This window comes from Lithobates pipiens, unplaced genomic scaffold, assembly GCF_037356315.1.
Source record: "Lithobates pipiens isolate NorthernLeopardFrog02 unplaced genomic scaffold, aLitPip1_a1.2 Scaffold_23, whole genome shotgun sequence".
NCBI classification, from domain to species: Eukaryota; Metazoa; Chordata; class Amphibia; order Anura; family Ranidae; genus Lithobates; species Lithobates pipiens.
This window is the reverse complement of record NW_027507785.1, coordinates 163,912,021-163,927,474: the sequence shown is the minus strand read 5'-3', so window position 1 is coordinate 163,927,474 and position 15,454 is coordinate 163,912,021. Positions and strand designations below refer to the sequence as shown.

The 15,454-nt window shown below is 47.7% G+C and overlaps 1 protein-coding gene across 3 annotated transcripts in view; it reads right to left on the bottom strand.

Moving 5' to 3' along the window:
* Window positions 1–15,454, bottom strand: part of PMM1 (phosphomannomutase 1) — a 149,181-nt gene that overhangs the window by 72,043 nt on the left and 61,684 nt on the right. For all 3 annotated transcript variants that reach the window (XM_077452529.1, XM_077452531.1, XM_077452530.1), the window contains one exon: window positions 11,793–11,869. In XM_077452529.1, the coding sequence (XP_077308655.1) occupies window positions 11,793–11,869 (77 nt within the window). The remainder of the gene's footprint in view (window positions 1–11,792; window positions 11,870–15,454) is intronic.

Sequence of the window (15,454 nt, the reverse complement as noted above, 5' to 3'; positions counted from 1 at the left end):
TTTGGTAGGTACGTGAAATCATGCCCTTCGGAGATGAGCCCTCCAGGCATACTTTTTCAAATTCAGTTACAGGGGAGAAATGTAGGGTCGGTGTAAAAGATTGTGCGAAATGGCGGATCTGCAGGTAGCTATAGAATGCTTGTTTAGGTAAATCATATAAATCCTTTAATTCCTGGAATGATCGAAGTAACTTAGTCCTAGTGTCCACCAGCTGACCAAAACGAAAGAGACCCCTACTAAACCAGGGTTGGGACATTCGAGATGTCAGACTATCCGGAACATTGGGAGTGAACAAAAAAGAGGTGGCCAGGGAGGCTGGTGAGGACAGCGGATACACTTTTTTGGAGCGAAGCCATAAAGTGCGAACCAACGCTATTGGTCCCAATGTTTGATATTTACTAAGGCTAATTTCCGTGCTCCACAACATGGAGTTAGGATGCGTAGGGGCCAGCCACAACTTCTCGATTTGGGACCAGCGGCTATAGGCGTGTAGCGTACTCCACGAAGCTATCGGCCTAAGTTGGGCCGCTAAATAATATTTGGTTATATTGGGGAAGGCTAGACCCCCCTGATAGCGTGGGGCAAATAGTACAGACCGTGCTAACCGGTGCCTTCCATAGTTCCAAAAAAACCGTAGAAGGTCACCCTGGAGCGACCTAAGGTGCGCCAGAGGGATAGGGATGGGCAGAGTCTCGTAGAGGTAGAGAAGTCTAGGGAGGATGGTCATCTTAATGGTAACCTATGCTAATGCTAACCTGCCAAAGAGGGACAGTTTAAGTAATTTCCATTTGGCCAGGGACGCCCTAATGTCCCTAAAAAGTTGGGGGAAATTAGCTTTGTATAGAGTCTCATAGGACGGAGTAAGATGTACCCCCAGATATTTTAGAGAGGATGTCTTCCAAGCGTAGTGAAAGGAGTGAGACAGAGTGGACAAAGTCCTCGGAGTCATATTAAGGGGAAGGGCTTCCGTCTTTGAACTATTGATTTTGTAGCCCGAGAGAAGGCTGTAAGCGTCCAATTCTTTATGGAGATTCGGCAGGGAAATATGTGGCTGAGTCAAGGATAGGAGGACATCATCCGCAAACAGGGACACTTTAAAGTCCCTTGTCCGGACCGGGATGCCATGAATGTTCGGGTTTAGCCTTATACGGGCAGCAAGGGGTTCGATGCACAGGGCATACAAGAGAGGGGATAGAGGGCATCCCTGCCGAGTTCCATTAGAGATAGGTAGCGCGGGAGAGAGGGCAAACTTATTTTTTTTTTTTAAACCTGCAAAGCAAAAGGCATAATGAGCTAGTATGCACCGCATACTAGCTCATTATGAAATACTTACCTTAGAACGAGGCCTCGACATCTGGCCCGATCCACGCCGAGGAAGCTGACATGCTCCCTCGGCGTTTCTTCCGGGTATCGCGGCTCCGGCGCTGTGAGTGGCCGGAGCCACGATATCGTCACTCCCGCGCATGCGCGCGGGAGATTTCAGTCCGGCCGGTCGGCCGCTGCCGGATTTTCACGGCGAGAACCCCCTTGTGCGCATGCGCCGCTGCAGTCAGCGGCGCATACCGAGGGGAATATCTCCTAAACCGTACAGGTTTAGGAGATATTTTTTTTACCTACAGGTAAGCCTTATTATAGGCTTTCCTGTAGGTAAAAGTTAAAAATTTGAGTATACAACCACTTTAAGCTAAAATGTCCGTCAAAAAAGTTGGTCCCTTCCCGGTGAAGAGGAGGTTAAATGAGGTATCATATGAACTTTCTTTACTTGACTCATTTAAAATAAATCCTATATTTCATATTTCGCTACTAAAACCGGCAATACCTGATCCTTTCCCTGACAGAGGACCTAGACCACCAGAACCTGTTTTGATTAATGGGGATGAAGAATATGAAGTGGAGGCTATCCTGGATTGCAGGAGAGGGTGAAGTCAGGTACAATTTCTGGTTAAATGGAAGGGATACGGCCTGGAAGATAACTCCTGGGAACCGGCATGCAATATCCATGCAAGAAGGTTAGTTCATGCCTTTTTTCTTGCTCACACTGAAAAGAAGAGCCTGTTGGGCATCCCCTTTAAAAGGACAGCAGCTGCTCTAGTACAGTGCTGATCGTATACCTGCTGTTATTAAGTTAGCCTGTTCGTTTGACCACTGCTGCCTTCTCTCCTGACCCGGCCTGCCTTGACTCTGCTATATCTGAAACTGTTGATCTTCTGTTGCCAAACCAGTGCCTGCCTGCTGACTACTCTTTGCCTGCTGAATTAACTACCCGTTACCCATGTTGACCCGGCTTGTTTCACTGTGCTTCAGTCTGTTCCTGATCCGGTCCCACCTAGATCCAGAGGTCACTGACCCACACCTGTAACCACTGCTCCCCTACTGCTTCTACAGTACAGTCCTCCCGGTGGATCATCTCTACTCATCTGTATCAGCTACCACAGATCATACAGGCGCTCCTACCTCTCTGCGCTCCTGTACCACTGTTGCAACCCCAGTGGTCCCTGAGCCAGGGCTGTAAGAGAGGTCTCCTTCTACAGTTGGGCTCTGATAGCAGGTACGTGACACACACACATAGGTTGGACTTGATGGATGTAACTATGTAGTATACTACGATCGAATCCTCAGCTGCTCTAACATTCACCTGATAAAATCTTTTACATGTATGCACTAAAGACCAGGTAGCAGCCTTACAAATCTCAGGCACAGATACCTGATGGCAAAAAGCCCAGAAGGTTCCCATGCCCCTGGTAGAATGAGCTCTCATCCTGAAGGGAGGAGCCTTACGTTTCAGACCATAGGCCTGAATGACCAATTGGTGGACCGAATGTTCAATGGAAGTTTTGGAAGCTGCCTGCCCCTTCTTGGTAAAACAAAACAGGAGTCTGATCCTCTGATCTCTGCAGATCTAGACAAATAAACTGACTGCCTGCACTACGTCATAGGAATGCAGTTGTGTCCCTTCTGCCGAACGAGGCTGAGAGAAAAAAAAAAAAGAATGCCCTGATTCAAATGAAAGGCCAATACCACCTTTGGTGGGCCACCTATTCTGACACCTATTCTGACACTGTTCTAGTCAAGGTGATGGCCATCAGGAAGGCTAGCTTGCGTGACAGCAAGACTAATGGAATTTCCTTGATAGGCTGTGCTTCTGTAACACAGACAGCACCAAATTTAAGTCCCAAGGACACATTGGTGACCAAAGGGGGGGGGGAAAGCAAACGAGTTGCCCCCTGCTTAAAGGTTCAGACCAGTGAATGGGTGGCTAAAGGAAGAATACTAACAAGGCCAAAATCTGACCCCTTATTTTACTTAAAGCCAATCTGATTTCCACAACCGACTGTAGAAAAGAGAATTTTCCCAATCACTTATTTCCAGGCATGCCATTTTCTGGCTTCACACCAAGCAATATAAAAGTCTTCCAGACCTTCTAATAGATCTTCCAAGTCACCACTTTCCTGGCATTCACTAGGATAGACACCACCGATCCCGAGATGCCACGATCCTTCAACACCCTGGCTTCAATAGCCATGACGTCAAATTTAGAGACTGTAAATTTGGGTGGAATATATGACCTTAAGACAGTAGAGTGGAACAGCGTGGAAGCATTCATGGCCCATCTATTGCCAATCTCACAATCTTTGGGAACCAGGACCTTCTGAGCCAGGCTGGTGCCAACAGGATGACTGGAACCCACTCTTTACGATTCTTGCGCAAAAAAAATGGGGAAGGAGAGGGATTGGAGAAAGCATAAACCAAGGAGAACTGGAGCGATGGAAATAACAGAGCATCTGCTCCAATTGCCAGGGGATCCCTTTGTTCAGGACACAAATTTATGTAGCTTGTTGTTGAACCTGGATGCCAATAGATCGTCATCTGGCCATCCCCATTGCTGGCAAATTTCCTGAAACACGTTCGGGTGTAGGGACCATTCCCCCTGGCAGATCTGCTGATGGCTGAGATAATCTGCCTTACAGTCCTCTACCCCTGGGATAAAGACCGCCGATAGAACTGGCACATGTTCCTCTGCCCAGGCCAATATGTGGTTCACCTCCTCCTGAGCTGAAAAGCTCCTGGTACTACCTTGGTAGTTGATATAGGCCAGCGCAGTGGCATTGTGGAATTGAACCCTGATAGGGCAGTCCCAAAGCTCCACCGTCCAGGACCATAGGGCCAGAGGCACCGCCTGCCACCCCAGGATGTTGATGGGAAGGCTCTGTTCTTGACCATTTCCCCTGAGCTGTGAGCCCTTCTAGGGTCGCTCCTCAGCCAGGGAGACTGGCATCTGGTCAGTACTCTCCAAGACACCGGGATGAAGGCTCTTCCCTTTTGCAGGCTCTGATCCTGCAACCACCAGGTTAGGCTTAAGTGCGCCCGAGGAGGTAATCCAGGGCTTGCACTCTTGGTCCAAGCCGACAAGAGGACTTGTTGTATAGGCCTGGAATGGAACTGAGTGTAGGGAACTGCCTCTAAGGAGGACACCATCCTTCCCAGAAGACTTATACAGAGCTGAATGTAGGGTTGTCTTAACAGACGCACCTGATCCTTCAGGGCACAGATCTTTACAGTTGGCAAAAATACTCTTGTCTGGACAATATCTAGGATCAGACCTAAACATTTCAGACACTGAGCTGGCCTCAAAGCTGACTTTTCAGTATTTATTACCCAGTACAGGTTTTCTAAATACTGCACTGTATAGGCTATGCTCTCTGTTCTAGGGTCTGCAGTGAGTGATCTCTGAGCATGAGGTCATCCAAGTATTCAAGCACCAAGATTCTCTGGGCCCTTAAAAGACCCAATACTGGTTCTGGGACCACCCGGGGTGCTGTGGCAAGCCCGAAGTGCCACAAACTGGAAAGGATGTTCCTCTACTGCGAACCGCAGTAGGTGGAAAAATAGGTACGTGTATATACGCATCCCTGATATCGATGGAGGCTAGAATGTCTCCCATCTGAAGCGAACCTACTACCAAGCGGACTGACTCCATCTAAAAGGACTGGGTTAATAGATACTGGTTCAGGTTATTCCAAAATGGACCTTGTATCCCGCGCCCCTTTCGGATACAGGGACCTGTATAATCACTCCCTGATGCACTAAATGATCTAGTACCTGAAACAATAAATCTTTTTGGAGGATCTAAAGGCACGCTGGATCTTAGAAACCTTTGAGGAGGAAACCCCGCAATTCCAGCTTGTAACCGTGGGATACTGTCGAGGTGACCAACCTTTCCTGAACCACTGTTCTTCAAATGTCCGCAAAGTGAAGCAGCCTTCCCTCTCAGCCTTCCCTTCCCACTCAATAGAATGGGGGTGTCCCCTCAAAGGAGGAGTTTATGCTGGGTTTAGAAGAGCTTTGTATCAAAGGTTTCTTCTGGCCCTGTGGCTTGCCCCTGGCGTTCTGTTGGAGGCGGAACTGCCTTGGTGCCAAGAAACCTGAGGAATCGGTCCCTGAGGTTTTAAATGCGTGACACATAGTAAGGTTGAATAAAGACACCAGTCCATCCAGTTCAACCTTAGAGAGTGTCTACAATTATCCCTATACCTGTACATTGCACACTTACATCGGTCCCTACCCTCAAGGAGTCCAAAGTCCAAGGTCCCCATTGATAGACTAGGGCCAATTTTGGACAGAAGCTGTCAGGAAAGGCTGGCTGGGGACAGTGGTCCATCACCTGTCTGTGCGCGCCTGCGGGTGCCTGGTGCGCGCGTTCGCGGTCACACGTACGCGCGCACACGGTTACCGGCGCCAGGCGGGCTATTTGAACCCAGTTCTCCCTTCAGATCTTGCTGCTTGATCTACAGCGTTCCTGAGACTATTACCTGAATCTGATCTGTTTGTGTATTGACCCGGCCTGATCTGTGGCCTGCCTCTGACCTCCGGCTTGTCTACGACTCTGCACCTGTCTCATCCTCTGGTCCATCCGTGGTCATCCGTTACTGACCCGGCCTGTTCCACGTTCCTGCCTCTGCCCGCTTCATCTGTTCCTGTACTGACTGTCTGGTTTGACCCGGCTTGCCCGACTCTTCTGCGTGCCTGCCCCTGAGTGACCCACCTGTTCCTGTTGGTCTCCTGCTGTCTACTGATTCCTGTCCGCTGCCACTGGGGCCTGCTTGTCCAGCTACAGTTCCTGAAGTCAGCCTGATCCATCCTCCGGCTGTTGATCCTGCCAGGCACTCTTGCTACCTTTGACTCCCGTGCCTCCTGTCACCACCATCAGGGGCCGTGAGTCGGAGACGTAAGAGAGGTCTCATTCTGCATTACGGGCTCGCCACAAGGTACGTGACAGAAGCCAATTAACCTACCTGCATGTCTTTGGAGTGTGGGAGGAAACCGGAGTACCCGGAGGAAACCCACGCAGGCACAGAGAGAACATGCAAACTCCAGGCAGGTAGTGCCGTGGTTGGGATTAGAACCAGCGACCCTTTTTACTGCTAGGCCAGAGTGCTAACCACTACACCACTGTGCCACCCATAACACCTGGTCTTTCTCTTCACAAGAAGTAGAGAGCTCTTCCCTCCAAAAATCTTTTGGATATATTTGTCCAAATCATCACCAAAAAAGCATTCCCAATGGAAGGGGAACCCTTCCAACAACTTCTTAGAGGGAAGCTCAGCTGACCAGTTCTTAAGCCACACAAGTCTGCGCATGTGTACAGACAGGAGTGCCAGGTGAGAGACTTGCTGTATAGAGTCCTTCAAGGTGTCTACAGCAAAAAACACAGTGCTCAAGGTATATCCGCCCTATTTCCAGCAGGATCCTCCTCTTGGTTAGGCCTGTCAGGCTGTCTGACCTGATCCCTGAGGGACTGGCGCAGACTCCTATTGCTGCAACAGCTGGCTGAATAGCTGAACCGACCAAGAAAAGGAAGCCCTTAATGACTCCAGTTTCTTGTCAACAGGGTCCTTAAGGCCCTGTGTGTGTTATCCACTGGGCACATTAAGTTCTTGTTTAAGAAAGAGACTGCTGCATCTACGGCTGGCATCCTCCATTTCTTAACAAACCTTTCCTCCATGGGATATAAAAGGGAAAACCTTTGAGGAAGAACAAAATTCCTGTCAGCATGTTCCCAACCAGCATACACCACCTGCTAAAGCAGTGGGCGCAAGGGGAAAGCCTGTATGGCCTGAGGAGGCCTCAGGGACCCCAAAGAGGACAGGGGGGCTCAAAAACCTCTGCGGGGGTAACTTAAAAGCAGAACGAACCATCTCGGTAAGAGTCTGGATCAAAAGCCTCTGCAACTGAGAGGCTAAAACCAACTGGACATCTTCTGGCCCAGATTCCTCAGAAGCAGACTCATCTACCAGACCTTCCACAGCTCTTCTCCTTCATCAACCCATTCCTGCTTCAAGTTAGGAGGATCAGGGGAGGGGGATCTGTCCAATTTTTGCCACCCTGCGACAATGGAGCCAATCATGCCAGCAACACTGTCCTCTAACCCAGCTAGAGCTGAGGACAAATCATACCTGGGGACAAAGGCTGAAGCAGCAGCATTGGCAGTAGGCACAATACCAGACAGGCGCAGTGGCTCAGATTGCCTGAAAGCCTCTGGCCTCACAGGGGATATAACACTAGGGTTACGACTAGGCTCTGCATGAGCTACTGATGACATAGATGTGCCCTTCCCTGTAGTGTTAGCCCCGCACCTGTCTTTTGAGCCACAGAAAGGAGTAACTGGGTTCAGTACTATTTACACCATCCCAGAAAGGAGACCCTTTAATAAGGCTCACCAAGCCCCTATGCAACCATCCTGCTAAGCACCTTAGCCTGCCAACCAGCACCTGGTGACTCACGTGACCCAGGTAAGGAGAAATGAACTGCTGAAAGTGAATGGTTCAGAGCCTGCTCTGTGTCCCACAGCTGTCCCTTGGAAGCACTGCATGTCAGACACCCTCTGCTTAAATAAGATGGCTGTGTGCCAAGATGCTCTGCTCATGTGCTCACATGGTCATGGTGGACATGCGCATCTGTGTACGTGCACAAAGCAAATCTTCATGGGCCATCCTTAGAGCTACAGTGCATGCACTGCCTGTGTGCACACAACGTTCTGTGTGGAGAAGCCGCGTGCACCACGGCCGACCAGCACAGCTGTAAACTCGCATGTGCTACGGTGAACCACCATGCGCAATGGCGAACCACCATGCGCAATGGCGAACCCCCATGCGTGAACCATAAGAAAGCAGCCAAGACAACAAGAAAAGATACTCCTACCCAAAACTCCTCCTGCAGTCACTGCTACTCAGGTGTCCAACCTATAGTTAGTTTGGCAGATTGTTACAACACATGGGACACCCCACAATAAGTAAATAAGGGGGTTTTACTTACCCACCCAAGCACGGGGCAACCTTAGAAACTAAGAGCCCAATCTTCACTCATCAGGGAGGGTTCTGACACTTGGGTACCTTCAAGGACTGGGTACCCTTTTCATGGTTTAGGGTCTACTCCTTTGGATCTGTACAGCACCCTACAGGAATGCCTTAGATCTGTAGTGTTCAGGATTCCACTACGCAGGGTCCAGCGCCCGAAGGTCACGTTACAGACAAAACCTTGCAGGATCCTTGCGTCTTCTTTGGGAGGCTCGGGTATCATCTGTTTAAGCATATAAGCTTTTCTCAAATGGATCTGATTGGTCTCTCCCTCAATTAATTTAAGAACCGTTTGGGATTCAGGACCGAGAGATCAAACAAATGTGCCCATCCACCTTACAGACACTGGTTAAAAACAAACTGAAGTACTTCCTGTATGGCTGTATGGAAGGGGTTATATATGGGTGGACTTCCTAAGAATTTGGTCTACCAGTGTCTATTCACCTAGAGATGGCGTATATCCCAGTAAGGAATAATAGCCTACAGTGTCCTGAAAAAGTATTCATACCTCCTTGAAATTTTCCACATTTTGCCATGTTACAACCAAAAACGTAAATGTATTTTATTGGGATTTTTTTGTGATAGACCAACACAAACTGGCACATATAATTGTGAAGTGGAAGGAAAATGATAAATGGTTTTCAATTTTTTTTTACAAATACATGTCTGAAAAGTGCGGCTTGCATTTGTATTCAGCCCCCCTGAGTCAATACTTGGTAGAACCACCTTTCTCTGCAATTACAGCTGCAAGTGTTTTTGGGTATGTCTCTACCAGATTTGCTCATCTAGAAAGTGACATTTTTGCACATTTTTCTTTGCAAAATAGCTCAAGCTCTGTCAGATTGGATGAACGTGTGTGTCATAAACCATGAAATCAGACGGAGACAGAAGTACAGTTAAATCCCATTGGGTCAGGGAGCCAGAGTTGAGCGTAGTAAAACAGCAATCAGGATCTAGAGCCAGAAGGGATGTCAGCCAAGCAAGTCTTTTAACAGGAATGTAGGAGAGCATCTCTGTGATGTTGACTAAGGTGAAGGCAGATCTCCTCTGGACTGGATGGCTTAAGTAGGCAGGACTGACGAGCAGAATATCAGCAACAGCTGAGTAACTGTGGAGAGATAATAGCTGGCAATTAGCCAACAGATGAGCGGCCAGCTCAGAAGGAGGGGCTGAGCCCAGCTCTGACAGTCTGAACAACATTTTTCAAGTCTTGCCACAGATTCTCAATTGGATTAAGATCTGGACTGGGCCGTTCTAACACACGAGTATGCTTTGATATAAACCATTCTATTATAGTTCTGGTTGTATGTTTAGGGTCATTGTCCTGCTGGAAGGCGAACCTCTGGCCTAGGCTCAAGTATTTTGCAGACTCTAAAATGTTTTCTTCTAAATCAACTCTGACCAGCTTCCCTGTCTCTGCTGAAGAAAAGCATCCCCACAACATGATGCTGCCTCCATGTTTCACGCTGGAGATGGTGTGTTTAGAGTGATGTGAAGTGTTAGTTTTCCGCCATACTTATCGCTTTGCTTTTAGGCTAAAAAGTTCAATTTTGGTCTCATCTGACCAGAGCACCTTTCTCCCCCACATGGCTTCTTGCAAACTGCAAATGGGACTTCTTATGGCTTTCTTTCAACAATGGCTTTCTTCTTGCCACTCTTCCATAAAGGCCAGATTTGTAGAGTGCATGACTAATAGTTGTGGACAGATTCTCCCACCTGAGCTGTGGATCTCTGCAGCTCCTTCAGAGTTACCATGGGCCCCTTGGCTGCTTCTCTGATTAATGCTCTCCTTGCCGGGCCTGTCAGTTTAGGTGGACGGCCACGTCTTGATAGGTTTGCAGTTGTGCCATACTCATTCGAATGATGGAGTGAGATGTTCAAAGCTTGGGATATTTATTTATAACCTAACCCTGCTTTAAACTTCTCCACATCTTTATCCCTGACCTGTCTGGTGTATTCCTTGGCCTTCATGATGCTGTTATTCACTAAGGTTCTCTAATGCCATGTACACAGGACCGGACTTTCCGGCAGACTAGGTCAGACGGAATCAGTCTGTCGGACAATCCGATCATGTGTGGGCTAATCCGATCATTTTTCCTTAAAAAAAAAAAATCAGACGGACCTAGAAATAGAACATGTTTCAAATCTGTCCAACGGACTTAATTCCTATCGGGAAAACCGTTCGTCTGTATGCTGGTCCAACGGACTAAATACGACGCAAGTGAAGCTATTGGCTTCTGGCTATTGACCTTCTTTTTTTAGCCCCGTCTTACGTCATCACGTTCCAAACGAATGTACTTAGTCCATTCTTGTGTGGCCAAGTCCGTTAGTTCGGAAAGTCAGTCGGAACTCCGCCGAAAGTCCGTCGGGAAGTCCATCGGACCTAGTCTGCCGGTAAGTCCGGTCGTGTGTACATGGCATAACAAACCTCTGAGGGCTTTACAGAACAGCTGTATTTATACTGAGATTAAATCACACACACGGGTGAACCCTATTTACTAATTAGGTGACTTCTGAAGGCAATTGGTTCCACTAGATGTTAGTTAAGGGTATCAGAGTAAAGGGGGCTGATTACAAATGCATGCTACACTTTTCAGATATTTATTTGTAAAAAATTCTGAAAACCATTTATTCTTTTCTTTCCACTTCACAATTATGTGCCACTTTGTGTTGGTCTATCACATAAAATACATTTATGTTTTTGGGTGTAACATGACAAAGTGTGGAACATTTCAGGGAGTATGAATAGAATAGAACACCTGCCAGGTGTTTGATGAAAGTTGCACCTTTCAGGGTAAAACAACGATACAAGATATTAGGGCCTATTTTCAGCTATATGTTGCGGGTTCACATGCATTTTATGTAATGCACGTTACATGTGTTGTGATGCCCCAATGCACTTAGGCAACACACAAGCATAGTGCATTGCCTTAAACATTTTGTGGCACATTGTGCACAGCCCATTGGTTTTAAAAAGCAAATGCAAGGCACATTATTGAGCAACATGACACAGATTAATGCACTATACAAATGCAAATGGACCCTAAAAGATAACCTGTCATGAGAAAATAGCTTACCAACGCTGACCTCCTGAAAATGCTAGATGCTGTGCTGACATGCTGACCCTCTGATGTCAATACATTTCGAGTCCATGACCCTGAACAAGCATGCATCGGTAATTTAAAGTGAAAACCATTATTATTATTGTTATAAAGAGGTTAGAGTTTGTGTCCATTTATTTTTCAGGAAAAGGTTTGAGCTGAAATAAGAACTGATTGCATAAGCAAAGAATTTACAGGTAGGCAGTAACCATTGTAACCAATTTTGGATAAAAAATATACAGTACACAATAAATAAAATTAATTATCCAGGTTATTGAAAATAAGGTTTTCAAGAAATTGTACTTTTGAGAAATGCACAAACAGATTTTTGTCTTACCTGTCTTGAAAGCAGCGCACCATCTTTGTATTGAACTGTGCCATTCTCTGCAAACAAGTAATCGAACTTGCGAACCACTAAAGTACAGGAAAACACAAGAAAGAGATCCTATGGTCAACAGCAGATAAACAACTACATCTAAAACAAATACATTGTTTAACAGACATTCTCTAATTGTCAGAAGGAAATTTGAATAGTTTTCACAATTTGGTACATGGTTGTTAAAATAGCACTGCAAAAAGACTCCAGGAGACTTTCAGAAAAATGAATAACCTCATTATCATTGCAAATAGTGCTTTACAGTTAGAGCGTTGCAAAATATTTAACCACTTGCTTACTGGGCACTTAAACTACCTCCCGCCCAGACCAAATTTCACCTTTCAGCGCTGACGCCCTTTGAATGACAATTGTGCGGTCATACAACACTGTGCCCAAATGAAATTTTTATACTTTTTTTGACACAAATAGAGCTTTCTTTTGGTGGTATTTAATCACAGCTGGGATTTTTATTTTTTGCTAAACTAACAAAAAAAGATGGAAAATTTTGAAAAAAAAAAAAATCATGTTTCATAGTTTGTTATATCATTTCTGGTGGGCACTGATGGGCTGCACTGGTGAGCACAGTAAAGGAAGTACTGATAAGGCGGCACTAATGGGGACAGATAAGGTGGTACTGATGGGCACAGATAAGGCGGCACTGATGGACACTGATGGGTGGCACGGATGGGTGGCACTGATAGGTATCACTGATAGATGTCACTGATGGGCATTGATAGGTGGCACTGATGTGCAGCACTGTTGATGAGGCACTGATTGTGGGCACCGATAGGTGGCACTGTGGGCAATGATGGGTGGCACTGTGGGCATTGATGTGTGTCACTGGTGGGCACTGGTAGTGGGCACTGTAGTGTACTGTTGGTGGCACTGGCAGGTGACACAGGTGAGCACTGAGGAGCTGGCGCAAGCTCTCCATGTTTGGGACTGATGTCTCTCTCATGGCCACTGGGGATTGCCTTTTTTTTTCTCCTCACGCTGTCAGCACGAGGAGAAAAAATAGCCGATTACTGGCTTTGTTTACATCACATTATCAGCTGGCATTGGCTGATATCTGATCACGTGGTAAGGGGTCGGGATCGACCCCTTACTCCGATCTTTGATCCAGCGAGTTTCATAGACTCGCTGATCACAGATCGCGCCAGTCACCGGCCCTGTTCATGGAGGACCTGCTGCGCTCCCTGTTGTCTTCTGCTGAGCTTTCCCTGTACTTTGCCATTGAGAGGGCCCACCGTGTACCTCCCAGGCCTGGACCGGAGGGGGCTCCACCCCGCACCTTCATCTTCCGACTGCTTAACTTTCATGACCGAGATGAACTGCTCAGGGCCTTTCGTGCTGCGGGTGAGCTACCCTTCCGGAACGTCAAGCTCCTACTGTTCCTCGATTACACTATGAAAACCCAGAGGCAGCACCGCACCTTTGATGCTGTAAAAGCCAGGCTGCGGAGGAGAGGCATAAAGTACAGCATTTTGTTCTCTGCGAAGCTCCAGGTGGTTGGAAGGTGAGGCGGTTCGGTTTTTCACTAACCCCAAAGATGAATCCACCTGGTTGGAAGCTTTACCCCTATAGTAAGGCAGCGCTACTTATCTTGTGGTATCTGGATGTGTTAGTGTGATCGGCTTTACCAGTGAGCATTACTGTGTCCCTCTTTATATGCCCAGATACCTTCCCTGGCCCCTGCGCACTTTGGGTGTTTTTTGGGGTCATGCAGGATGGGCCTGAACCTTCTCAGTTAATGCCTGAGCCCTCCAGGATGTTCCAAGTGGCACTAGCCCTTCAATACTAATCACGGGTATATAATTCCATCTGTGATCCTGTGATCCATCTGTGATCCATCTGTGATCCTTTCATCTGTGACTCCAGTTTGACTCTTGGTTTTAAGTGTGCTGGTTTTTTCTATTAAGTACTCCTTGATTTTTGCAACAGATTCTAAAGACTGTGCCCCTGCTCAGTCAGGTGAATGACAGCAATTTTTCTCTGTTTCATGTCACTCCAATAGCTCTAGAATGAGACATGTTATGAACACACACACCTAGACTCCCTGTGGTGATGTTGTAATGCCCTACTCCGGTTGCAGGACCCTAACTTTAGTGGTAGGATTATGTTTTTTTTTGGACTTAACTGCTCCTCACTGTTCCGAGGTGCACGGGGTGGGGGGAGTGGAGGGTTGTCACTTGCTACCATGGTTGGTTGCTTATGTTAAATTTTTGTTTCAGAGTTACTGTTGGTCTTTCACTAAGTATGCTTACTAATGTCTGTATAACTTTTAAAAATGGTGCTGTTCATAAATGTACTGTGCTGCGGGATCATAATGTGTCCACGGCTTTGAGCTGCTCTCCCCTGAAGTACTGGCTCCAGGTGACACTGCTCTTGAGTCTCCTTAACGCTATCAATGTACCTTTGTCATGGCCAAGTGCTTGGTAGTGTTGTGGACTGTACGGGGACTCAACTCTGCTGTTAAGCGCTCTCTAGTGCTTAACCACCTACAGAAACTCCACCCACAGATGTGTATTCTTCATGAGACACATCTTATGGGCTCCCGTATTCTTAGTCTGAAGCGAGCCTGGGTCAGTGCTCATTACCATGCGCCTTATTCTAACTATGCCAGGGGTGTCAGTACACAGATCCTTAACATTTCAGCTTATAGATGTTAAACTTGACCCGGGAGGCAGGTATGTACTCCTACATGCCCTGATTTCGGAGATCCCTTTTGTGATAGGGGGTGTCTACCTGCCCCCCCTGCCGATATAGATGTGTTCCATGTGCTGATACAGCAGGTTAAGATGTACAATGTTGAAAATGTTTTATTTACGGGGGACTTTAATATGGCCCCTTCTGGAGAGTTGGACAGGCTGCACGCCTCTGGTCCCCAGCAGCAGGGTCTCTCCCGCTGGGCCTCTGCCTTCCAAATGATGGATGTTTGACACCATTTCCATCCCTCTGATAGGGAATATACTTGCCTTTCTACTACAGTAGGTGACCGCAATATTGTGTCAATCTCGCCGCTTCTAGCGGCGAGATTGAAACCCTACGAGCTCTGTCGCGGGAGCCAGCGCCGAGCTGGCTCGCATCGGGAAAGGAAAATTTTTTATTTTCCTTTCCCGATAAGCGACAAGCATTGCTGGCCGGGTTGCCACTGGCGCGGGGATCCGAATTGGATTCCCGCCAATACCAGGCACTGTGTGGTATGAATCCTAAGGGAGAACTCACCGCCAAATGTAAAAAAAAACGGCATGGGCTCCCCCTTGGGAGGCATACCAGGCCCTTAGGTCCAGCAGGGATTTTAAGGGGAATCCCCTTCGCCGAAAAAAACGGCATGGGGTTCCCCCCAAAATCCATACCAGACCCCTATCCGAGCACACAGCCTGTCCGGTCAGGAAAGGAGGTGGGGACGAGCGAGCGCCCCCCCCCCTCCTGAGCCAACATTGGGGGCGCCTTGGGGAAGGGGGGGCCGCGCGGCCCCCCCACCCCAAAGCACCTTGTCCCCATGTTGATGAGGACAAGGGCCTCTTCCTGACAACCCTGGCCGTTGGTTGTGGGGGTCTGCAGGGGGCTTATCCGAATCCAGGAGCCCCCTTTAATAAGGGGGCCCCCGGATGCTGGACCCC